The sequence below is a fragment of the Canis lupus genome, chromosome 2, assembly GCF_003254725.2.
Source record: "Canis lupus dingo isolate Sandy chromosome 2, ASM325472v2, whole genome shotgun sequence".
Lineage (NCBI taxonomy): Eukaryota > Metazoa > Chordata > Mammalia > Carnivora > Canidae > Canis > Canis lupus.
Window position 1 is genome coordinate 82,119,393 of NC_064244.1, and position 22,865 is coordinate 82,142,257.

The following is a 22,865-nucleotide window of genomic DNA, read 5'->3' on the forward strand; positions in this document are numbered from 1 at the left end:
TATAAATCTTGCCCTTCTGCAACCTGGAGCTCTTCTGCTCTCTCTCCTCATTCCTCCTGCCTCCCCGGAGGCACCATCACGGCCACGGTCTGATTCCCAGGCATTTCCAAGCACGTGAACCTGTGACCCTATTGTGGGCTACGTCCCTCCACCCCCGGTTGTATAGTATTTGCCCTCTCTGCCCCCATTATCTATCATCTCCCCAGCAGAAATAAGAAAAAGCTTTCCTCTGGTTATGAGTTTGAATCTTCTGAATTCTTATGGAATTTTCATAAAGAGAAAACTCCTTCTTTTCATAATAGTCGCTGCTAGGGGTTCACTACCAAGTGCGTGGGTGTGTGCAAGGCAAGAGTGGAGGGAGGGGACCCCACCACCAGAAGGATTCTCATTACATGGTGCCCTGGCTCTGCAACGGATGCTCAGCTGGAAGCTACCTACCTCCCTCTGATGTCTGGAAACGGGGTAATTAGGAGTCAAGTTGAAACTTGGTGTGGGTTTTCTTTCAAGTTCAGGTAGTTGAAAAATTAGGACAAGAGGTCAAATTTGGTTAGAACCCAGTTGGAGTCAACTAAAAAGCCATGTCTGGCTCTAACTCTCTTTTTTTTTTTTTTTGGAAACTTAGAAGGGCCAAGAAGATACCTGTTCTACTGGGGGAACTTCAGGTGTAGTCCTCACAGAGGTAAGGCCCTTCTGAAAATGATTTTTTTTTTAAAGTAAACTCTACACCCAACATAGGGCTCAAACTCACAACCCCGAGATCAAGAGTTGCATGCTCCACCCACTGAGCCAGCCACGCGCCTCTGAACATGATCTTTATTTAGAGGTTTCTATCAGCTCAAAAGTCGGAGTAGTAGCTATGACTGCTCTCATTTACCTACCACATGGGTGTAAGTTATTTACTTACGAGTACCTTCCTGACATTTTTCGAGCAACCACAATGATGATCCCACCAATGAATCCAATGGCTAGTAAGACTCCAACTATGATCCCAACCAGGGTCACTGTTGCCAGGCCATCTGAATGAGGAGGAAGAAAAAAGCATGAGCCCTAGATAAATGGTTCGCCTGTGAGAAAATGTGTCACTTATTACACTACCACTGCCCCACTGAAGATAGCAGATCATTCTCTAATTTGCTTCTCCTTTTCCAGTGGGAGTTGACTTAGAAGAGATGAAACTTTGGGCTACTCTCATCCCCTCATACGAATGGAAAGATTCCTGGGTCTCAGGATCTATTAAGCATACCACTCATACTGGGTGGCTTCGCTGTTAATTACTAGGTAGTGGTTGTGTGCTGTATTAAATTAGCCCCTCTTTTCATTTTTTGGAACAATAAATTGTGATATGACACCATTTTCCATGGTTGTCATTAAGTGACTAGACTCATTTGTGGTTTGCATATTTTCAAATACAGGCAATCTTCTTTTCTCTCTTAAAAGAGGTTTGAAACCTATTCTTAGAAGGTTCCGTATTCTGCTCTTGTTGACTACAATCCAGGAAAGCATGTAACTCATCAAAAGATTAGCTTCAAAGAAACTTTTTTTTTTTTTAAACTCCCATAAAAATATTTTGGTAACAAAATCTAGCCTACCTTTCTCAACCGTTGTCTCGGTGTCTTCACCTACTTTCTCTGTAAAGAAAGAGACGTAATGATACAGAATTATTAGGATATAATAACTATAATTTAACAATTGGCAAAAGATGAATTTACCCTAAGTGGAAGGTAGCAAAACACAAGCAAAGAGGATAATTTCTTAAATAAATTGGATCAGGGGATTTTGAAGCAAGCTCTGACACGATCCTGTCTTCAAAACTATTATTACTGAATTTATTAATGCTTCTTCACACCTATGAGTTCATACTATTTTGATGTACCTTACTTTTTTCTCATCTACTTTAGAGACCAGAGTCAGGGAAATTAACCCACAAAGATCTTATAGAAATGGTCAAAAAGTTTCAGAGGTTTGGGAAACAAAAGAAGCCAAGGTTATTGATTCTTGGTCCAAAGTCAAGACTATAGAAAACTCATTCACTGTGATAAGGTTTATTTTGAAGGATTTTATTTTGAGAGTAATATATTCTAGTTCTAGAAAATGGGGCCTACACTACCATTTGTCTTGTGATATCAATTCCCTGCCTTTTCTTTAGAAGCAAAATCCACATCTTACAGGGCAGCAATATGCCCAGCTAAGTTTTTTGTTTGTTTGTTTGTTTTGTTTTGTTTTTTATTGGACAGCTAAGTTTAATAAGAGAAAATACTCTTTGTGTTTATGTCACTGTTAGGTTAGGATTTCTCTCTGCAGCCAAACCTAGTCCGATAGTTACAATGGGAATAATATCATTTATCTATTACATTGGTGTGAGTTATTAACTTAGAGTAAGTAAGCAGTAAAGTTGCTTCTTTCAGATAATTTTACTCAATGCCTATTTAAAAAAAAAACATGTTTGGTTTGGTTTTTCCCATCATTCTCTTTGCATACCAACACTTTAACTCCTCTGAGTAGCACTCATTTACCTAGTTTGCAGATGGAGGAAAAGCCAAGAGGCTGTCTTTTAATTAGACAATGGAGAGAAGTCAATCAATCAGGTCTCTCCCTAGATCTGTAGTTTACAACATGTGAATACTACAGATATCCAAGGGCTTTTCAAATCAAAGGTGAAAGCATTATCTACAAAATGCTTACTTTTTCTAATGTTTGGATTTTTTTTTATTAAATTTTTTTGAAATTTTTATTTATTTATGATAGTCACACACAGAGAGAGAGAGAGAGAGAGAGAGAGAGAGAGAGAGAGAGAGAGGCAGAGACATAGGCAGAGAGAGAAGCAGGCTCCATGCACTGGGACCCCGATGTGGGATTCGATCCCGGGTCTCCAGGATCACACCCTGGGCCAAAGGCAGGCGCTAAACCACTGCGCCACCCAGGGATCCCCTAATGTTTGGATTTGAAAGATGTCTTTGTACCATGGCTTTCTTCAAAAAAAGGCACCTTTACAAGATGGCCCCAGGATAAAGGTTCCTGAACCCAGCTCTGCCACCATGAGCTGAAGCCATGGCTCTGGAGCTTTCACATGGAGCTCAAGCTGATGGTGCTATCTCACCATTAAAAAAAATGGTTCAGACTGGTGGATCTGAGGCCAGCCTGGAACAAAGTTATCATGGAATCTCTCCTAATAGGCCATCCCTGGCTGCCAACTACCAGTAGAGAAAGGTCAGTCATTTGTTTATCTTGTCCTAACATGATGTAACATCATGTCCTGATTCCAGACTTGTAATGCATCATTATCACCATCAATGATGTCATTGGTTGAAAAGGTATTGCCAAAAACTGTGGAAGATGTGTTACCAAATTAGAGATTATTAGTTCTATCCACCCTAGCTCTCACCCATTTACAACTGAAATGTAGTCATGAGAGTGTGTCATATGTGTGAACATCATCATGCTTGGGTGTTTCATGGGAAAGACATCTGCTGCCCTAATAAAATCACCTCTTAAAAAAAACTAAGTGCTTATAATTACATTTTAACTCACATGTGAAAATTTCTTGGGACACTGATGTATTATGTGGAAATGTACCATAAGTCATACTTTTTGTGACAGGGTGAGGCAGGAGACAGGATAGGAGTGTAATCATGGGTATTTTCCAGAGAATTGAGAGTTTTGTTTTAAAGGAATAGGAGCAGTGTCCCGGATGATAGGAAGACTCCTCAACTTGGAACACTCCATTTTCTGCAGCTCATTAGCTGTCAACTCATTTCACAAATGATCGATTCTTCTCCAGACCTTTGAAATGCTTTCCAATGACCAATTATATTGATGATTCTTTCCTTGCTTGGCCCTATTTGGCTCTATCTGGTGTTTAAATGTTCACCTTTTTTTGGCATCTCAGAGTGACTTTTGGGCTTTATTTTCAAACCATTTCATAAAGCCCCTTTTTCCCCTACCGTGGTAAAAGACACATGACATAAAATTTACTGTCCTCACCATTTTACAATAGATAGTTTGGCAGCATTGAGTACATTCAGTCTTGACATCACCATCCTCTACCCCCAGGATTCTTCCCATCTCACAAAACTGACACCCTATACTTGCTAAACCCTAACTACCCCCCTAGCTCCTGGCCACCACCATTGTATTCTCTGTCTCTATGAATTGGATTGCTCTAGGTACCTCATATAAGTGGAATCATGCAATATTTTTCTTTGAGTGACTAGTTTATTCCATGTAGCATAATGTCCTCAAGTTTCATCCATATGGTAGCAGGTGTCAGAATGTGCTTCCTTTTAAGGGCTAAATAATAGTCCATTAAATGTACATACCATATTTTGTTTATTCATTCATCTGTTGATGGACATCTGAATTGCTCTCGTGTTTTATGTATTGTGAGTGATGCTGCTATGGGCACTGTGTGTAAAAACATAAAGCAACTAAAAAAAATTTTTTTAAATAGGCTCCACCCCCAATGTGGAGCTTGAACTCATGACCCTGAGATCAAGAGTTGTATGCTCCACCAAATGAACCAGCCAGGCACATCAAATATAAAGCAATTTAAAAAGTTCCTCAGAAGTGCTACAGAGTTTTTAAAACTAGAGTGGTGATTAGGTCTAGAAATGTTTATTGATAATAATAAAGAGTAACTTTCTAGGTGTTCAGCTGTGCAACTGATTTAAGGAACCATCAATTTAGGCAAAGACTTTACTTTCATTTAAAGATGGAAACACCTATCTAGGTAAAATAATTTACATAAAGTTGCTCATTAGTAAGCATTCATTGTAGTTATTGAAGGATTGGTTTTTTCCCCTCTCCCACCCCACTTACTACAATATAAGGCAATTTTTTTAAAGATATTTAGTCATGAGAGATACAGAGAGAGAGGGAGAGAAGCAGAGACACAGGCAGAGGGAGAAGCAGGCCCCATGCAGGAAGCGTGATGTGGGACTCGATCCAGGGACCCCGGGGTCATGCCCTGAGCCCAAGGCAGACGCTCAACCACTGAGTCCCCCAGGTGTCCCAAAATAAGGCAATTTTAAAATACAAATCCCAAACAACTAAATTTTTTCTTAAGAAAGCTCTAGAAATAGGAGGCTATCTCTTTCCATTGTTAAGTTGTCATGGCAATGAGTTTTCCTCATTCTCAGCGATGGTCTATACCTCACAATAACAACAAAGTCCCAATGTGGTGCTCCTTTTACACTGCTGCATGGTTGGTGCCAACTACGAATCAAAGTACAGCCCCTAATCCTGGCAAGACTGGTTTAGAATAGATTCTTGTTCCATGTGTACAGACATGAACTCAGTGTGAGATGGTAAATAGTAGCACAGAATCTATTACAACTCACAGGGGTTGGTTGAGGTTTCTGCTCTTGGGAGTCAATACAAAGTTCTTAGTGTAGCATCATATCAACTTATGGTCAGCAACATGACACAAGTAGCTCACTTGTCCTTGTGGGGACATTATCACTATTGTCATTCAAAGTGAAGAGCTGTGTTCAGCAACCCAATAAATAAAATTCAAGTTAGCAACCCTATAAATTGAATTTTGAACCTCGCACATTATAAGCCTTGGTTCAGAATTCGCTCTTAGCATTCCAGTATGTGCCCTACTAATCGTTAGGTTTGTTCTTGGATATTTGGAATGTATTGATTTGCAAAAGATCAACACCTGTTGGGGCAACTGGTTTTCTTACCTCTGGAGTGACTAGTCACTACATTCAAGGTTGTGGTGCTCTGGCTCTCTTCTTTGGCATGGACTGTGCTTTCTTGAGTCGGCCCATCCTCTAAGTGTAAGTCTGTTACACTCTCTGTATTTTTTGTCACCTATTTGAGAAGTAAATGAGGCAAAGAGAAATAAAACCCAATGTTTTAAAATATATACACAGCCTTATAACAGAAAAGGATTTAAAGTGGCATACATACATAAAATATATGATGACATAAATTTAAAGTGCAAATAAGAAAACAAACAAACAGAAATGACAGACTGGGAACAGGAATACAACCAAATGTACTCCAGAAATAAACACCAAATATTTGGCATGTTGGCTTCCTAGGGTCTTAATTCTCCAAAAAATACTAGGTCACTAGACTTTAATTCTTCCTCTCTCTTGAGCTTGAATGGCATTTTTCCCCTCTAATATTTACTTGGCACATATTATGTTGTATCATCGATCAATGCCCTCCCTCCCCCAATTAGAGTAATAACTGGCCTTTATCGAGAGCTTACTGTGTGCTAGGCCCTTTAAAGACTTTCTCATTTACTCCGTAAACAACCTTGTAAAGTAAATCCTATTATTAGTCCTATAGCCTAAATGAGGCCTAGAGAGATTAGACAACATGCCCAAACTCACAGAGCCAACAAGCAAGAAGACTTGGAAGGGATTTTGCTGCCTCCAACGTTCATGCCAATGTAGCATTCAACACATATGCTAGTGAGCACAGGCAATGAAAGCACAATTAGGTTAAGTGGGTCGGCGTCAAACTTAAAAACTTTGTAGCAGGACACAATCAACAGAGTAAAAAGCAACCTATGGAATGGGAGAAAATATCTGCCAATTATATACCTGATAAGACTCTGAAGAACTCCTATGACTTAACAACAGAGAATTAAATAGCTTGATTCAAAAATGGGCAAAAGGGGGCAGGCACCTGGGTGGCTCAGTTGGTTAAGCATCCGATTCTCCATTTCAGCTCAGATCATGATCTCAGGGTCATGAGATCAAGCCCCATGTGGGGCGTTGCACTCAGAGTGGAGCCTGCTTAAGATTCTCTCTCTCCCTCTCTCTCTCTCTGCTCCTCCCCTCCCACTTGCACCCGCTTGTACCTCTCTCAAAAAACAAAACAAAACCCAAAACCAAAAAATAATAATAAAAATAAGCAAAAGGACTTGCATAGACCTTTCCCCAAAGATGATATAAATGGTCAACAAGCGTATAAAAGATGCTCAGTATCCCTAATCATCAGGGAAATACAAATTAAAACCATAATGAGATTATCACCGCATACCTGTTAGGTTGGCTACTCTCAAAAGAATGGAAAATAACATATTGGTAAGAAGCTGGAGAAACTGCGGGTAGGATTGTAAAATGGTGCAATCACTATGGAAAACAAGAAGGAGGCTCCTCAAAAAAATTAAAAATAGAGCTATCGTATGCCTCATCAATCCCAGTTCTGGGTGTATAATCCAGTTGAAAGCAAGGTCTGGAAGAGGTATTTGCACGTCCATTTTCATAGTAGCACTATTCACAATAGCCAAGGGTTGGAAGCAACCCAAATGTCCACTGACCAATAAATGGAGACACAAAATGTGGTACAGACATACAGTGGAATAATAATCAGCCCTAAAAAGGAAGGACATTCTCACATGTGCTACAAGATGAATAAACCATACGGGTATAATTCTAGGTGAAATAAGCCAGTCATAAAATGTCCTTGCATACGATTGCATGCCTATGGCACCAATTCCACTCTTCCTGGAACACTCACCAGAGGGGTTAAGCCAGACTCATAAGGCTCTTCAGTGGCACCGTCAGTCACCACGTTATCTTCTGCGCCTGGCGTCACCACGCTGTCTTCTGTGCCTGGGGTCACCACGCTGTCTTCTACACCTGGTATTATGTCATCTGGCCGGACTGTGCTGGCTGAAGAAGAAAGACTGGGTCAGGGCTTAAGGTAGCAATTGTGTGGGTAGACCTCACTGGCCAACTACAACCAGATTATTTATTTACTGTTTTGGGGGGGGGGAATTTTTTGGGGTCATCTTTCCAGCTTACCACAAACCATTCTCCTTGCTGCACCTCTGTCACATACAATGGTGTGGTCAACTCCACAGCCAGGCAAAAGGAGCTAAAAATACAAAATGGTGGAGCCACTTGGCGGGGTGACAGTGGGATGCCTACTTCGCCTTTTCAGTATTGAACCAGATACTTCCTGGTGCCATTTCACACAATCAATTAGTGTATTCAGGTTAATGTGGAATATCATTCAGACCTGGAAAAATTCTATGTTACAGTCGCCTGGGAAGATTTCTAAAAATACGAATTTGCAGGCTCTATCTCTAACATGCTGAATCAGAATGCCCAGAAGTGGATCCTATCTCTTAACCATCCAGTGTGCTTTCCATTTAATTTTGAGACGGATGTCTCCTTGAGTGATTCGAACCGTTGGCTCCGACCACAGACCTCCCAGGTAAGGTCAACCTCTTATTTTATAGTTGAGGTTAATGTCTATGAGGGAGAGTCAGTCATGCACGTAATGGTGCCGAGATACCCAACAGGAGTCCTAGCGCGCAGAGAGCGATGCTAACAAGGGACCTCAGTGTCCCTGGAGGCGGCTCTTCTGTGTTAACGTTGAATGAATGATCCTGTTGTACCAATGAGAGAGGTTTCCCGAGGAGCAGGGGACGGGTGGAGTGGGTTAGCAGGTTGAATTCGACACGAAGGTGGAGTGGGGGAAGCAGAACAGATAACAACAGTGGCCTTTTCCTTGACCTCTGTCACAATGATCCAAATGAGTCACGACCAAGCAGGGGCATTGTCTTCATTCACCAAATAGCCCTTTTCACGAGTTAAAAATCTGACTCGTTGGCCATGGGCTCCGTCCCCATACTCAGAGCGGCTCTGGGAACTCCGTGGCTAAATACAGTTGCCGACTAAGCAAGCGTACACATCCCAGGGGCAAGAGGGAGGCGGTGCTTGGAGACTGGGTTTTATAATTAAAGAGTAGATGCTTGGACCCAGGCGGTGCTCAAGTCAGCAATCCTGTCTTTGCCTTAAGATATATTATTTCTCCCTGTGCTTAGAGAGCCCAGCCAAAGGCACAGCTAATAAATATTTGATCATAACTTCTTTGCTGATGGAGGGAGAAAGTCTCAAGAGTGAATTCGCTTGTTCCGCGAGCCTTTCCTTTGCATCTGGAGTCCTAATCCGGGGCTGTCGATCAATGGCTTTGGATGAGCCCCCGAAGCAAAGGCATTTATTTTTTCATCTGGGGGGGGGGGATGGATTTCACCAGTTCGCAATGACTGAACACCTCGAGCAGTTTGCCTCCCCTCTGGCAGCGCGCTGGGGTGGCGGGGGGCAGTGATGCGCTGCCGCCGGGATTTAGGGCTGTGGTGTTGGGCAAATGCTGAACCTATTTATCAAGCTCAGGGGGGAAATAGCCCTTGGCCGGCCAAGCAGACCTGACTAAACACACACGCCCTGAAACCTCCGGCCCGGCCCGCTTTCTTTTCTTCCCCTCCTGGTTTGACCAGTTAACAAGTCATCAGTGTTACGGATGTGTTCTGGGGGCCGCTCAGCAAAGCCCTTTACTATGTGGCATCCTCCAAACTTTACAAGACAAAGCAAAACAGCCTTGCTTAAAAAAAAAAAAAAATCAAGTACTGAATGAAGTTGGTTTGCACTCGTTCATAGAAAGTTCAGCTGGTGGAAAGCGTAACTTGATAAAAATGCCTTCTTGTCCTTGGCCCCAGAGCCAAGTACTAAGATCGCCCTGAATAGACAAAGGCTGTTTCATGAATGACACTCGTGATTAAGACGCGCAGCTTTTGTCTCACTGCCCTGGCTTTCTCTCCGCTCCATGGGAAAGCTGATCTCTAACAAGGGATCTTCGACTGAGCCTCTTATTATTTTGGTTGAAGCCTTTCCCGGGTGAGGAGTCCCTACCAGCCCAGCTGCCCCGTTTCCAGCCAGCAATCGACGCCCTTTCGCCTTGACCAGTGAAATTCAAATCACTGAATTTGAATTCAGCGATGCCTTGGTCCTCCCGAGGCACGTGCGTGCACAAGCACACACACACCTGGCCACGTAAGCCCAGGGCCGAGCCCACAGCAAGCGCCAGTCCTGCGCCCCGCTAGCCTCATGCTCGGGGACACTTGACCCAGCCTGCGGGCCTCACTCACCTGGGGGCCTCACCCTCCTGGGGGCCTCACCCACCTGGGGTCCTCACCCTCCTGGGAGCATCACCCACCTGGGGGCCTCACCCACCTGGGGGCCTCACCCTCCTGGGGGCCTCACCCTCCTGGGGGCATCACCCACCTGGGGGCCTCACCCTCCTGGGGTCATCACCCACCTGGGGGCCTCACCATCCTGGGGGCATCACCCACCTGGGGCCATCACCGGCCTGGGAGCCTCACCTGCCTGGGGGCCAGAACCTGTGGGAGTTTCCAAACTCAGGTGCAACACATCCATTGGCTTTGGAATTTGTGTGTGGGTGTTATTCTTTCAAAAGCTCAGCAGGATTTTTTATTAACCAGGAGAAGGTGTGATAAATCAATGTTCCCTAAAGTTCTTAAGTCTGAGAACCAGCGGAACTGAGGAGATCCTTAGCAGTTTGAAGACGCTAATTGTCAATCACTTTTATCCTCGCATTGAAGCCTGATCTCTGGAAAGAAATGATTCTTGTTTCCATACTTTTATGGGATCCCCTTTTGTTTAAAATATTTCAGAATCTAGGGGCACCTGGGGGGGGCTCAGCGGTTGAGCGTCTGCCTCTGGCCCAGGGCGTGACCCCGGGGTCCCGGGATCGAATCCCACCTCGGGCTCCCCGCAGGGAGCCTGCTTCTCCCTCTGCCTGTGTCTCTGCCTCTCTCCGTGTCTCCCATGAACAAATAAATAATCTTTAAAAAAGTAAAAAATAAAATATTTCAGAATCTACAACTGTTACTGTAATAGTAATAGGACCAAAGTCTTGATAAAAAGTGTTTTAAAGAAGTGTTTTCAATCTTCTGGTTTTATTTACATTCCTGATTCATGGTGGTGAGTGGTTCCATTTATTTGTTGGCCATTAAAAATGTCTTCTCCTGTGACCAATATTTCTCTTACGGTATTCATCTTTCATATAGTTTTTTGTGTGCTTTATGCCTTAGGAATATATTTTTGTAAGAGCTGCTGCAAATACTTTTTTTTTTCTTTTGACTAGCTGGCATTTGCATCTCTCTCTTTTTTAAAGATTTTATTTATTTATTCATGAGAGACACAGAGAGAGAGGCAGAGACACAGGCAGAGGGAGACGCAGGCTCCATGCAGGGAGCCTGATGCCGGACTCGATCCTGGGACCCCAGGGTCACGTCCTGAGCTGGAGGCAGATGCCCAACTGCTGAGCCCCCCAGGCATCCCTGCACCTCTCTTTTGTAAGTCCTGAGCTCAGTTTCCAGTCAGACATCAAGCTTGCTTTTCCCTTTGACGTCATACTTACAAACCCTACCTCAAGCTTATACAAATACTCACCAAGATTATCCTTATGGTTTTTTTCTTACACTTAATGTTTATAATTTACAATTTGATCCCCCCCCAAAAAAAATTGACCAGTTAGTCCCAATAAACCCTCTTTCCCTCACTGCTTCAAAACCAGCTCTCATTGAGACGAATGTCTTCTTTCAAACACCACGTCACAGTCATGGGAGCAACCTTTCAGCACAAGGACCCGCTACATGGCTTGCCCACTGCCTTCTGACCTCACTTCCATACCATACACTGCCCGTAGATTCTTTCCAGAACGGATTCCTAAATCTGTGCTCCCCTTACCATCCTCTCCCCCTTCCTCCTCAAGTTGGCTGCTAGCAGAGTCAATTCAGTGTCCTGGGCAGGTGTAGGGGTGTAGACCCGGGCAGGTGTAGGGGTATAGACCGCGAGGAGGAAGAGTAGGCTACTTTAACAGAAGTGCATTGAGGCCTCTCTAAGTTGTAGGTTCTGCTCCACGTGGGAGGCCCCAGCTTTATAACATTTGCCCCACCCCCTCCCCCAGCATAGGCCTTATTTGTTTATTATCTTTTGACTGACTTCGTTTCAAAATGGCCTGGTGGGTGAGCTGCACTGGCTCGTTCCCTTTATCGGATTAGGGAAGTGAGGCTGACAAAGCTCTCTCCTTGACCAAAGTCTACTTGGGCTTCTCTGTCCATCCCTGCAAGAGTCTAGTTTCAGCAAGAACCCTGCTAGGTCACTTTAGAGAGAACGCTCCCTCCTGACCAAGCTCCCCATCCCCCACCCTCGATGTCTAAGTGGGAAGCTTGCCTTTAGCAAGAATCCTGTTGGGCCAGTTTAGCAAGAACCACCCCCTACCCTTAACGTGTTCTCTCCATACTTTTCCATTCACTCCCCTCCTACCTGCCCCCCACACACTCTGCTCCTCGGTTATAAATCCCCAGCGATCTTTGCTGTACTTAGAGTTGAACCCTCTCTCTCTCTCCCCCTATTGCAATAATCTTGAAGAAAGTCTTCCAATGTTTTAAAAAGCGTCAGAATAATTGTCTAACATCGGAAATGAAATGGTTTGTCCAGGGGGCACCTGGGTGGCTCAGTGGTTGAGCATCTGCCTTTGGCTCAGGGCCTGATCCTGGGGTCCTGGGATCGAGTCCCACATTGGCGGGGAGCCCGCCTCTCCCTCTGCCTGTGTCTCTGCTTCTCTCTGTGTGTCTCTCATGAATAAATAAATAAAAATCTTTAAATATATATATAAAAATGATTTGCTTAGATCACCTGGTCGGTGAGCAAACACCAAGCCAAGTGTTTTAACGGCTCATCCATGTGCTCACCAACAAAACAAAAGACATCTTTGTGGCACCACGGCCACAGTGGGCCGGAAAGCCCGCTGCCCCCTCCCTGGGCTCTGACATCCTTCCTCTTCAGCCTTCATCCTTTCATAAATTATAATCCTGGTCGTCAGAAGCAATTGCTCACTCTGGCATCACATGTCCTCTTACGAAATCCCATCTGGTTAGAATCTTCCAGCCCAATTATTTAGGGACCAGAATCTCAGTTTCCTCAAATGACTCTAGGACTAAGCTTTCTGAAGCGGTAGGTTATCGAAGGAAGACGTGACCTCCTTTATAAGAGTGTGTCTTTTTCTCTTTCAGCAGCAGCTCATCCTTGCTCTGCAAATTAAGACAGCAGCAACCATCAACGATGGTGGGGTGAGGTCTGGAGCCGACGACCAAGAAAAAATTCTTGAGATGTCTTTGGTGCCAAATGGTGATTTTATTAAAGCCCGGGGACAGGGTCCGGGGGCAGGAAGAGCTGCTACCCCGGGCCTGTGAGGAGTGGCTGATTATATACCTGAGAGTTGGGAGGGGTTTGAGGATGGCATAGGCTCTAAGGAATTTTAGAAGCAAGGTTTCGAGGACCTTGAGGGGCTGGCTATTGTTGGGAAAAGGTCACTTATTACTGGCTAATAAAACCTGAGTCATGAGACCCTTCAGATGACCCTTCAGATGTGTATCGGTGGGTCATGTGCTTGGGGAATGACCGCCAACATGGATCTTGGGGGTTTAGAGATAAAGGAAATTTCTGAAGGACTTTTTATACTTTTTTTTAAAAGATTTTTTAAATATATTCATTCATGAGAGACAGACGAGAGAGAGAGAGAGGCAGAGACATAGGCAGAGGGAAAAGCAGGCTCCCCACAAGGAGCCTGATGGGGACCCTGGCCTGAGCCGAAGGCAGACGCTCAACCACTGAGCAACCCAGCTGTCCCTCTTTTATACATTAAAGTAGACTCACAGGATCCTGGGGTCGGGCTAAGATTGCCTCTTGCCCTCAGCAAAGTATGAACATTGAGGCAGTTGCGTCCGTAAGGAAGATCCCTCTGCCTGTTTCATGGACTTGTCAATGTGCTGCCCTGGGCTCGTGCTTTGTCCTCAGCTGGCCCTGTGTTCCCCCATCAGTCAAGACTGGAACCTTCCCAAGGCCTACTTCCGTCCCCAAACATTCCGTTCACCTACCAAGTGCTGGGCCCCCTTCTGGACACTAGAAACAGAGGAGTGAGCAAGGGGAGGTCCCTCACGGGTTTGGGTACTGTTGTCTGGGGGAGGGGACTCACAGCGAGCAAGCAAGGACAGCCTCAATGGCACTCTTTGACCCCCTTAGACATGTCCTCCAGGGGCACTTCCTTGGGGAGGCCTCCCCCCCACCCCACGGAAATCAGTACCTGCCCCCACACACCCTCACACACCTGCCACAGTACTCAACCACTCATGGTGCCGTATATTCACTAACGGGCCGTCCCACCAGGACATCAACTGAGTAAAGGCTGTTTACCTCAGTGTCCCCCTTTCCTAAAATACCTGGCACATAGGGGACACTCAATAAATACTTGTGGAGAGAGCAAGTGAACTCCAGATGGGGAGAGCTGGGCTAACTAACCTGGGAGCCCAGAATGGCTTGGGGCAGGACACGCTCAAGAAACGGAGAGAAGGGGGATCTCTGGGTGGCTCAGCGGTTTGGCGCCTGCCTTTGGCCCAGGGTGTGATCCTGGAGTCCCGGGATCGAGTCCCGCGTCAGGGCTCCCTGCGTGGAGCCTGCTTCTCCCTCCTCTGCCTCTCTCTCTCTCTCTCTCTCATTCATAAATCAATCAATCAATCAATCAACCAATCAATCTTTAAAAAGAAAAAAAAAGAAACAGAGAGAGGTCATGGGTACTGGGGGGAAGAAACGAGATCGAGGAGGTGGGGAGGGCCCGTCTGGTGGGGTGTGTGTCACCTGGAGTGTGAAGGGAGGCCAGTAGATGAGGTCACTGGGTCCAACGCCCTGTGAATGGTGTGTGTGTCGGGAAGGCGCTTGGATCAGACTGAAGTGGGGAGACCCTTCAGCCTATCCTGTGTCCCCGCGGGAGCGGCTGAGACTTGGCCCAGGGCAGAGAGGTGGCCGGGGGAGAGCCAGGCAGGTACAGCCCGGGACGAGTCTGAAGTCCTCCCCCAGCGACAACCAGAAGTCAATGCAAAGCCTTGGAGCTGAGAATTCATTTCATCAACGGTTCGAGCCCTGCTGGGGAACAACAAGGCTATGAACGGAGGCACCGAGTACGTGACACCGAGGCTTTCCCGGACTTCCCCTTAGTTTACTAGAAGAGCCGCCTAAGTTCCCTAAGTTTACACGCCTCTGCTGTTTCCATGTCCACGCAAGGGAGAAGCTCCCTGCGGTCCTCTAACTGCTGACTCGAAGACTCAAAAACCAGACAGCTGGGGAGGCGGCGTCCACGGCATTTTATCTTGAAACAGGAAAGTTGATTTGGGTGTGTGTGTGCTTGTTTTACGTTTCAGTGTAAACTGTAAATTAACTGTATTTTTTCAGATAAATAAAATTAACTATTTTTTCAGATAAATAAAAAATTACTATTTTTTCAGATAAAATAATTTTTTAAAAAATAAAATTTTTTTCAGATAAATATTAAATATTTTAAAAACTCATTTATTTGAGAGACAGAGAGAGCGAGCCCGCATGAGCAGGGGAGGAGCAGAAGGAGAGGGAGAAGCAGGCTCCCCACCAAGCAGGGATCCTGACCTGAGCCCAAGGCAGACACTTAACTGACTGAGCCACCCAGGCGCCCCAAGATATTACAGTTTTAACTATACTTTTTTTTTTTTTTTTTAACGATACTCTGATTTTAAATGTTAAAAAATCAATTAGGTAACATAAGTGTTATTAGTTTCCGGAGTAGAGTTTAGGGGTTCATGGGTTGCACAGAACACCCCAGTGCTCCTTCGGTCACTTAGTGCCCGTCACCCAGTTAGCCCATCCTCCCACCCGCCGCCCCCCCAGTGACCCTCAGTTTGTTTCCTAGAGTTAAGAGTCTCATGGTTTGCCTCCCTCGCTGACTTCATCTTATGAAAGTTGATTTTCAAAATAAAGAAGTCACGAGCTGAGTTACCCCCGGGGTTTTCAAAGAAAACCTGTGGTGTCAGCCAACAGATTGAGCAATCTTCCGTGTTGCCTGATGTTTTCTAGCATCTTGAGCTGCTCCAACATACGGAAACAGAGTGTTCTTTTTTTTCTCTTACGAAATCCTAGGAAGTTCTGGTTCCCCACCCACCCACCCTTGGAGTAACTAAGATAATTCATAAATAATTCATTCTAGCCTTTCCACCCACCTGGCCTCCCAATTACATTTGGGATGAAGCAATGCTTTTAGAGAGGTCAACACATCTATTTGGAAAACAAAAGCAAAAATGCCTGCTTTTGTTCCTTTGCCCAGAGACAGGCTCCTGCCTATCACCTTTCCAGCACGTCTCCTTTTTTTTTTATAAATTTATTTTTTATTGATGTTCAATTTGTCAACATATAGAATAACACCCAGTGCTCATCCCGTCAAGTGCCCCCCTCAGTGCCCATCACCCAGTCACACCCCCCCCCACCTCCCCTTCCACCACCCCTAGTTCGTTTCCCAGCACGTCTCCTATGGGTGCTCAGGAGCCTGAGAATAAACCCTCCCCGAGCTGTGGAGAGGTGCCAACTTCCGAGGTTCCCTAGCGCCCTGCAGACCACCCACGTTCCTGCTCAGATCTTCACTGGGTCCTTCATCTCCATTCCAACGGCCCAAATTTAGCTTTTGATGCTGCTCCCTCATTTACCACCAAGTGGGTTTCTGCAACCAGAAGAAAGGTGTCAGGACTCTGCTTTGATTTACAACATCTTTGGAATCAATCCTCTCTCGTCCCACAGCCTGGTCCATCCTCAGACCTTGCAAAGGAGCCTTTCCTTGGGATATTGAAAATTGCCTGCTGACCCAGAGCTTCAGGTCCCAGCAGCACTGGGCTGTGGTCAGTATAACCCCTGAAGTGGCCAACGGGTTCCCCTCTTTCCACGGATCAGGGTCAACTGCTTCCTGGATCAGAAGCGTGGCCACGGGAAATCGAGGCGGCTCCTTGAGGGCTCGGCCCGGCCACAGTACCCGTAGCTTTCCTCCGGGGTGCACGGTGCCCCCCTAAAGCTCACACCACTTCGCATCCCCAGCACTGGGCCCCGCGGTAAGCGCTCAGCAGATGTTTGTTGAGCTACTCCTGACTCAAAAAGCACACGGCCACTCACCTAGGTTATTTCTTCTGAATCATCGTGCCTATTAGCATAGTCTTGCTACTGTCCACGGTGCTTCGCCCCAGTTGTTAAACAGCTTCCCCAGAACGTGGCTGAAAGTAGGACAGTCGCCTCTGAGGATGAGCTCTGTGGCTCTGCTGTTCCTTCTGCAAGCGAGCAGCGGCCTGTCCGCTTGCTGGGTCCCACCCTGGCAGCCCCTGCAGGCCCAGGCCCGTGGTGGGGTGCAGTCACCTCCCGTCACCACCGGGGACATGTGAAATTCAAGAGAGACGTGTCAAGGCTGAGGTCCGACAAGTGTCACCAGTTCCTCTGAAGAAACCAGAAGCAACGCTTACACATTAGGGTTTGGAGCCGTGTTCCCTGTCTTCAGGGAGGGGGCGTTGTGCACAGTGCCCCAAAGAGGCAGCCTTCTGACGGGCTCTGCAGCTGAACAGGAGCAGCAAAGAAAGGAGAGGGGTCCGTGTGGCTGGGGACTCAGCTTTCGTTTCCCTAGCAGCGACTCCCACCAAGTCCCTGGCAGGTGGACGGAGCAGGACGTGCAGTCCTCGACGCACAACCCCGCGCTTCCCCGCCACCTGCATGCTCTCTCCCCTGATGGCGGAGAATCAATGGAGGCCCACGGGGTGCCCTTCACAAATCCCCAGTTAATCTCCATGACCGTCCAACAAGTAGGTGTTTTATTTTATTTTTTTATTTTTTAAAGATTTTATTTATTTCTTTGACAGAGGGGGAGAGAGAGAGAGAGAGCACAAGCAGGGGGAGTGGGAGAGGGAGAAGCAGGCTCCCTGCCGAGCAGGATGCCCAACGTGGGGCTCGATCCCAGGACCCTGAGATCATGACCTGAGCAGAAGGAAGATGCTCAACAACTGAGCCACCCAAGCGCCCAGTATTTAATTTATTTATGTATTTATTTTTTAGTCTATTACAATTAACATGGTGTTACATTAGCTTTAGGTGTACAATAGAGTCATTCATAATTCTACACATTAGTCAGTGCTCATCACACTAAAAACACCCTTAATCCCCTTCACCTATTTCTTCCATCCCCACCGCCCCCACCTGCCCTTTGGCAACCACCAGTTTGTTCTCTGTAGCTAGGAGTCTGTTTTTTGGTTTGTGTCTTTTTTTTCATTGCTTTATTTCTTAAGTTCCACACATCAGTGTAGTCATACAGTATTTGTTTTTCTCTGACTTATTCTACTCAGCATTATATTCTTCAGCTCCATCCACGGTGTTGCAAATGGCAAGATTTCATTCTTTTTTTTATGCCTGAGTAATATTCCATGGTCTATAAATGCCACCTCTTCTCTATCCATTCATCTATGGATGGACACTTGGTTGCATCCATGTCTCGGCTATCATAAATAAGGCTGCAATAAACAGAAGGGTGCATATATCTTTTCAAATTAGTGTTTTCATTTTCTTTGGATAAATGCCCAGTAGTGGAATTACAGGATCATATGGTAGTTCTATTTCTTTTTTGAGAGAAAGAGAGCGTGAGTGGGAAGGGGCAGACAGAGAGGGAGAGAGAGGATCTCAGGCAGCCTCCATGCCCAGCACGGAGCCCAAAGCGGGGCTCAATCTCACAACCCTGAGATCGCGATCTGAGCAGAAATCAAGAGTCAGATGCTTAACTGACTGAGCCATCAGGCACCCCTGTGATTCTATTTTTAATTCTTGGAGGAACCTCCACGCTGTTTTCCACAGTGGCGACACCAGTTTGCATTTCCAAGGAAGGAGGTATTGTAATGATGGTTGCTATTTTGAATTTACGGGAGGATGTAGGAAACATGGTACCAAGCACTCTCTCCCGATCTTTACAAAAGCCTTATGTCATCAAAAACCAAAACAAAACAAAACAAAAAAAACAAAACTAATGTCATCCTCATTTTGAAGCTAAGGATAGTGAGGCTGAGAGTAAACCACTCACATAGCCAGCAAGTGGTGATGCAGGGATTAGACATCGGCTCTGTGAGACTCCAAAGCCCCCTCGCGCCACCGTGTCACACAGGCTCTGCGTGTACTGGTCACTCTTCAGCAGCTCCCCTCATAGTCTCGCTACTCCATGTGGCAAGGGCTGGGGTGGCACTGAAGCTGCTCTGTGGGCTTCTGGATGTCAAGGGCACCTGAAGTTTCATCCTTCCAACTCCATTGTCCATCTAAACCATACCTACTGTACTACCTGGCCCAGGTGAGCTACTGCTTCCTCAGAGCCTTCCCGGGATGCCAAGAGGAAGCAATTTCTCTAACCTAGTACCAGGCTTGATAAAACCAACACCGACCACTTTTTCTCTACTAACGTCTATATGCTTCCTGGGAGCAACATCTCATTCTGCTGCAGGTTTATGGCCCAGCCACTGGCGTGGCCTCTGAGAGCTGAATGGATGAATCCACGAATAGTCACACGTCTCAGCATTCACAAATCAGCTTACCTGCTCACCCCAACCACAACCAGGGCTCAGAACTCCTCAACTATTAAAACTAGAGGCTGTTGATTACAACTTCAACCAAGATTACTCAACCTGGAAAGAGGTTTTCTCTGTTGACCAAGAGAATGTTCTCAGTAAAAGAGGAAATGAGTTCAGCTTTATAAACTGGAATCAACACCTCTGTAATAACTCTTCTGGAACTAGCTGGGTTCAGCATCCTGTGTGAAAGGCCATCTCGTAGAGAGGACTGTTTAGTACGTGAAAAACCAAATGACTACAACTTGCTTTAGAAGTCCTGCCCTGGAACAGAGCATCTCAACGGGGTGGCAGAGAATTTGGGAAATCACTTGCCATCTGCTCGGAAACTGAGCTTCTGATTCATCAGGGCTGTCAGCTGAACAGGCCCTGATTTTGCAAGAGTGAAAAGAGAAGCCCGTTCGGATCTGACCTCACCATCCACCCATGTAGCTCACAGACAGCCCAGCTGTGCACCGAGGAGGATGAGGCCCTGCAGGAATGTGCAGAATGTGGCTGTGTTTCCATTAAGCTGCTCTTGGCCTTGATCCTGAGCCTGGTTGGGGAGTTTGAAGTATGCTTTGGTAGATTTTTAAAAATAATTGTTCTTAGCGAGGGGGAATCTCTTCTGACCCTCCTTGCCATCATTCTCCCCTTGTTTCTGATGAATGGGGAGGAGTTCAGGCAGCAAATTGTGTCTGTAGGCCTTAGCTCCAATGTCATTTTGATTTTCCTCCCAGGTACCCATCAGATGTATCAAATTGGATGTCCTACCTCAAAGTCCCTCTGTCTAGAACAGAGTGCACAAACTTGAACTCCTCCTTATGACATTGGTTTCAAATCTATCATCCCTCCAACCTGACTTTTAGATTTCTATCACCTGCGTCTTTGTTGTTTCTGCCTAAATGCATGGATGACTGTATTTCCTCCCTCCTCCTCCTGAAAAATGTTTATTATGTATCAACCATGTCTTTTAAGTGCTGAGTGAGACATGGGTCCCACTCTCTAATGGGCAAGAGATGTACACAAATAACTAAAATACAGCAATAAGAAAAGTTGAAGCAATCTTGAAAAAGAGTCAAGTAGGAGGACTCACACTTCCCAACTTCAAAACTTACAACAAAACTACAGTAATCAAGACTGTGTGGCGTTGGCGAAGGGATAGATGTATAGAAAAATGGAATTGAATTGAGGGTCCAGAAATAAGCCCATCCATTTATGGGCAATTGATTTTTGACAAAGGTGCCAAGATAACTTGATGGAAAAGAATGACCATCAAGAATTTCAACTAATGGGGATCCCTGGGTGGCGCAGCAGTTTGGCGCCTGCCTTTGGCCCAGGGCGCGATCCTGGAGACCCGGGATCAAATCCCATGTCGGGCTCCCGGTGCATGGAGCCTGCTTCTCCCTCTGCCTATGTCTCTGCCTCTCTGTCTCTCTCTTTCTCTCTCTCTCTCTCTCTCTCTGTGACTATCATAAATAAAAAAAATAAAAAATAAAAAAATAAAAATAAAAAAGAATTTCAACCAATGGCCCTGGGACACCCGGACAGCCACATGCAAAAGAATGGAGTGAGCCCTCTACCTTGTATCTCATATAAGAAGTAACTCCCAGTGGGTTGAAGACCTAAACATAAGATCTGTAACTACACAACTGTTGAAAGTAAACACAAGAGTCAACCTTTGTGACCTTGGATGAAGCAATGGGTTCTTAGATTTGACACCAACAATATAGGCAATCAGGGGCAAAAATAGATAAATGGGACTTTAAAGATTTTACTATTTGTGCTTCGATGGACACCATCAAGAAACTGAGTGGGAAGGATATTTGCCATTCCTATGTCTGATAAAGGTCTGGTATCCAGAATATATAAAGAATTCCACAATGAAGAGACAACTCAATTTTAAAATGGGAAAAGGATTTGAATAGACATTGCTCCAAAGAAGATACAGGGGTACTTGGCTGGCTCTGCTGGTGGAGTGTGTGATTCTTGGTCTTGGGGTTGTGAGTTCAAGCCACACACTGGGTGTAGAGAGTACTTCAAAATAAAATCTTAAGAAGAAAATAAGATATGTAAATGGACAACAAATGCCTGAAAAGATGCCGAGCATCATTAGTCGTTAGGAAGATACTAATGAAAATGACAATGAGATACCACTTCATATCCATTAGGAGGGCGACCATCAAAAAAATGAAACAAAAATAACACACACACACACACACACACAAAAAACAAGTGTTGGTGAGGAAGTAGAGAAATTGGAACCCTTCTGCATGGTCTGTAGGAATGTGAAATGATGTAGCCACTTTGAAAAGCAGTTTGCAGTTCCTCAAAAGGTAAAGTTTTCATATGACTGGGCAATCACACTCCTAGGGATACCCCCGAGAGAAATGAAAACATACATCCACGTAAAGATTTGTACACGAATGTTCATGGCCACGGTATTCATAGAGCCCCAGAGCAGAAGCAAGCCAAACGTCCATGCAGCGGTGAATGGATAAACCACAAGTGGAGTGGTATCTGGCCGTTAAAAATGAATAAAATTCTGACACACACACTGCAACAGAAATGGACGTTGAAATCACACTGGGTGAAAGCAGCCAGGCGCAGAGGGCCACATACTGTAGGATTCCATTTATATGAAATGCCCGCAAGAGGCAAACCCATGGACACAAAACGCAGATCAGTGGTTGCCCAGAGATGGGAGACAGAGAAAACGGGAAAAACTTCTAGTGGTTTGATTATTCAATTTATCTCTTCCTATAAGATTTTATTTTTAAGTCATCTCTACACCCAACATGGGGCTCAAACTCACAACCCTGAGATCAAGAGTCACATGTTCCACCGACTGAGCCCACCAGTTGCCCCTGACTAGTCCATTTCAAAGGGTTAATTTTATGATCTGTGAATTACTTACCAATAAAAAAAAATATTTGGTAATGTTGTGTTGTAAGAGGTGAACAGCGGGAACTTGGGAAATGAAGGAAGAATAAGAAGTCGGGAAATTCTGAGCTGTAAGTCATGCTAGCTCAGATTCCCCCAAATCTGAGCTCATCCTCCATTTGGTTGTCACCACACTTAGTCTCTCATCTCCTGACCCCCCCACCCTCACCCCAGTCATCCCATAAAGTAGATTCAATCCCACATGGTTCCTGTCACCAATTTTTTCCTGCCAACTGCTATTCATAGCTCCTTACCCCCATTTGCCATGATTGTGTCTTGCCTCCTCCACTGAGCAGGGACTCATCCTTCTCCCTGACTTATCCTCACTCCAACCCCAGCGAGCCTGCATGAGTCTTCCCATCCAACTCTAGATTGTTCTACTTTCCATGCGTTTGCTTGAGCAATCGCTCCTGCCTGCGTTGCCCTTCCCTGTCACCTTGTCCAACCAATCCTACCATTTTTCACAGCCGAGATCAAGCCCTTGTGCCCCATTAGGCTTTTCCTGGCTATTGAAGGCCAAAGAATCTCGTCTCCAAATTCTTAGTGGCAGTTAATGGTGTTTGCTGCTCAGGACGTGCCATTTTATGTTGTCTCCTATGTTCTTTTTTACAAGTACACCACACACATCTATCTTGCTGCCCACTTTGTGCTTCTATAAAAAAGTTCTTTTTTTTTTTTA

The 22,865-nt window shown here is 45.4% G+C and overlaps 1 protein-coding gene across 2 annotated transcripts in view; it reads right to left on the minus strand.

The window, feature by feature from the left end:
- The window catches only part of PDPN (podoplanin), a 29,832-nt gene that overhangs the window by 1,855 nt on the left and 5,112 nt on the right, over positions 1-22,865 (minus strand). The window contains exons 2-5 of one of the 2 annotated variants that reach the window (XM_025447514.3): positions 7,480-7,634; positions 5,685-5,814; positions 1,590-1,628; positions 911-1,016 (exon numbers count right to left, since the gene is read on the minus strand). In XM_025447514.3, coding sequence (XP_025303299.1) covers positions 911-1,016; positions 1,590-1,628; positions 5,685-5,814; positions 7,480-7,634 — 430 coding nt within the window. Of the gene's footprint in view, positions 1-904; positions 1,017-1,589; positions 1,629-5,684; positions 5,815-7,479; positions 7,635-22,865 lie in introns of both variants that reach the window. The other variant, XM_025447513.3, reaches the window with a different exon arrangement.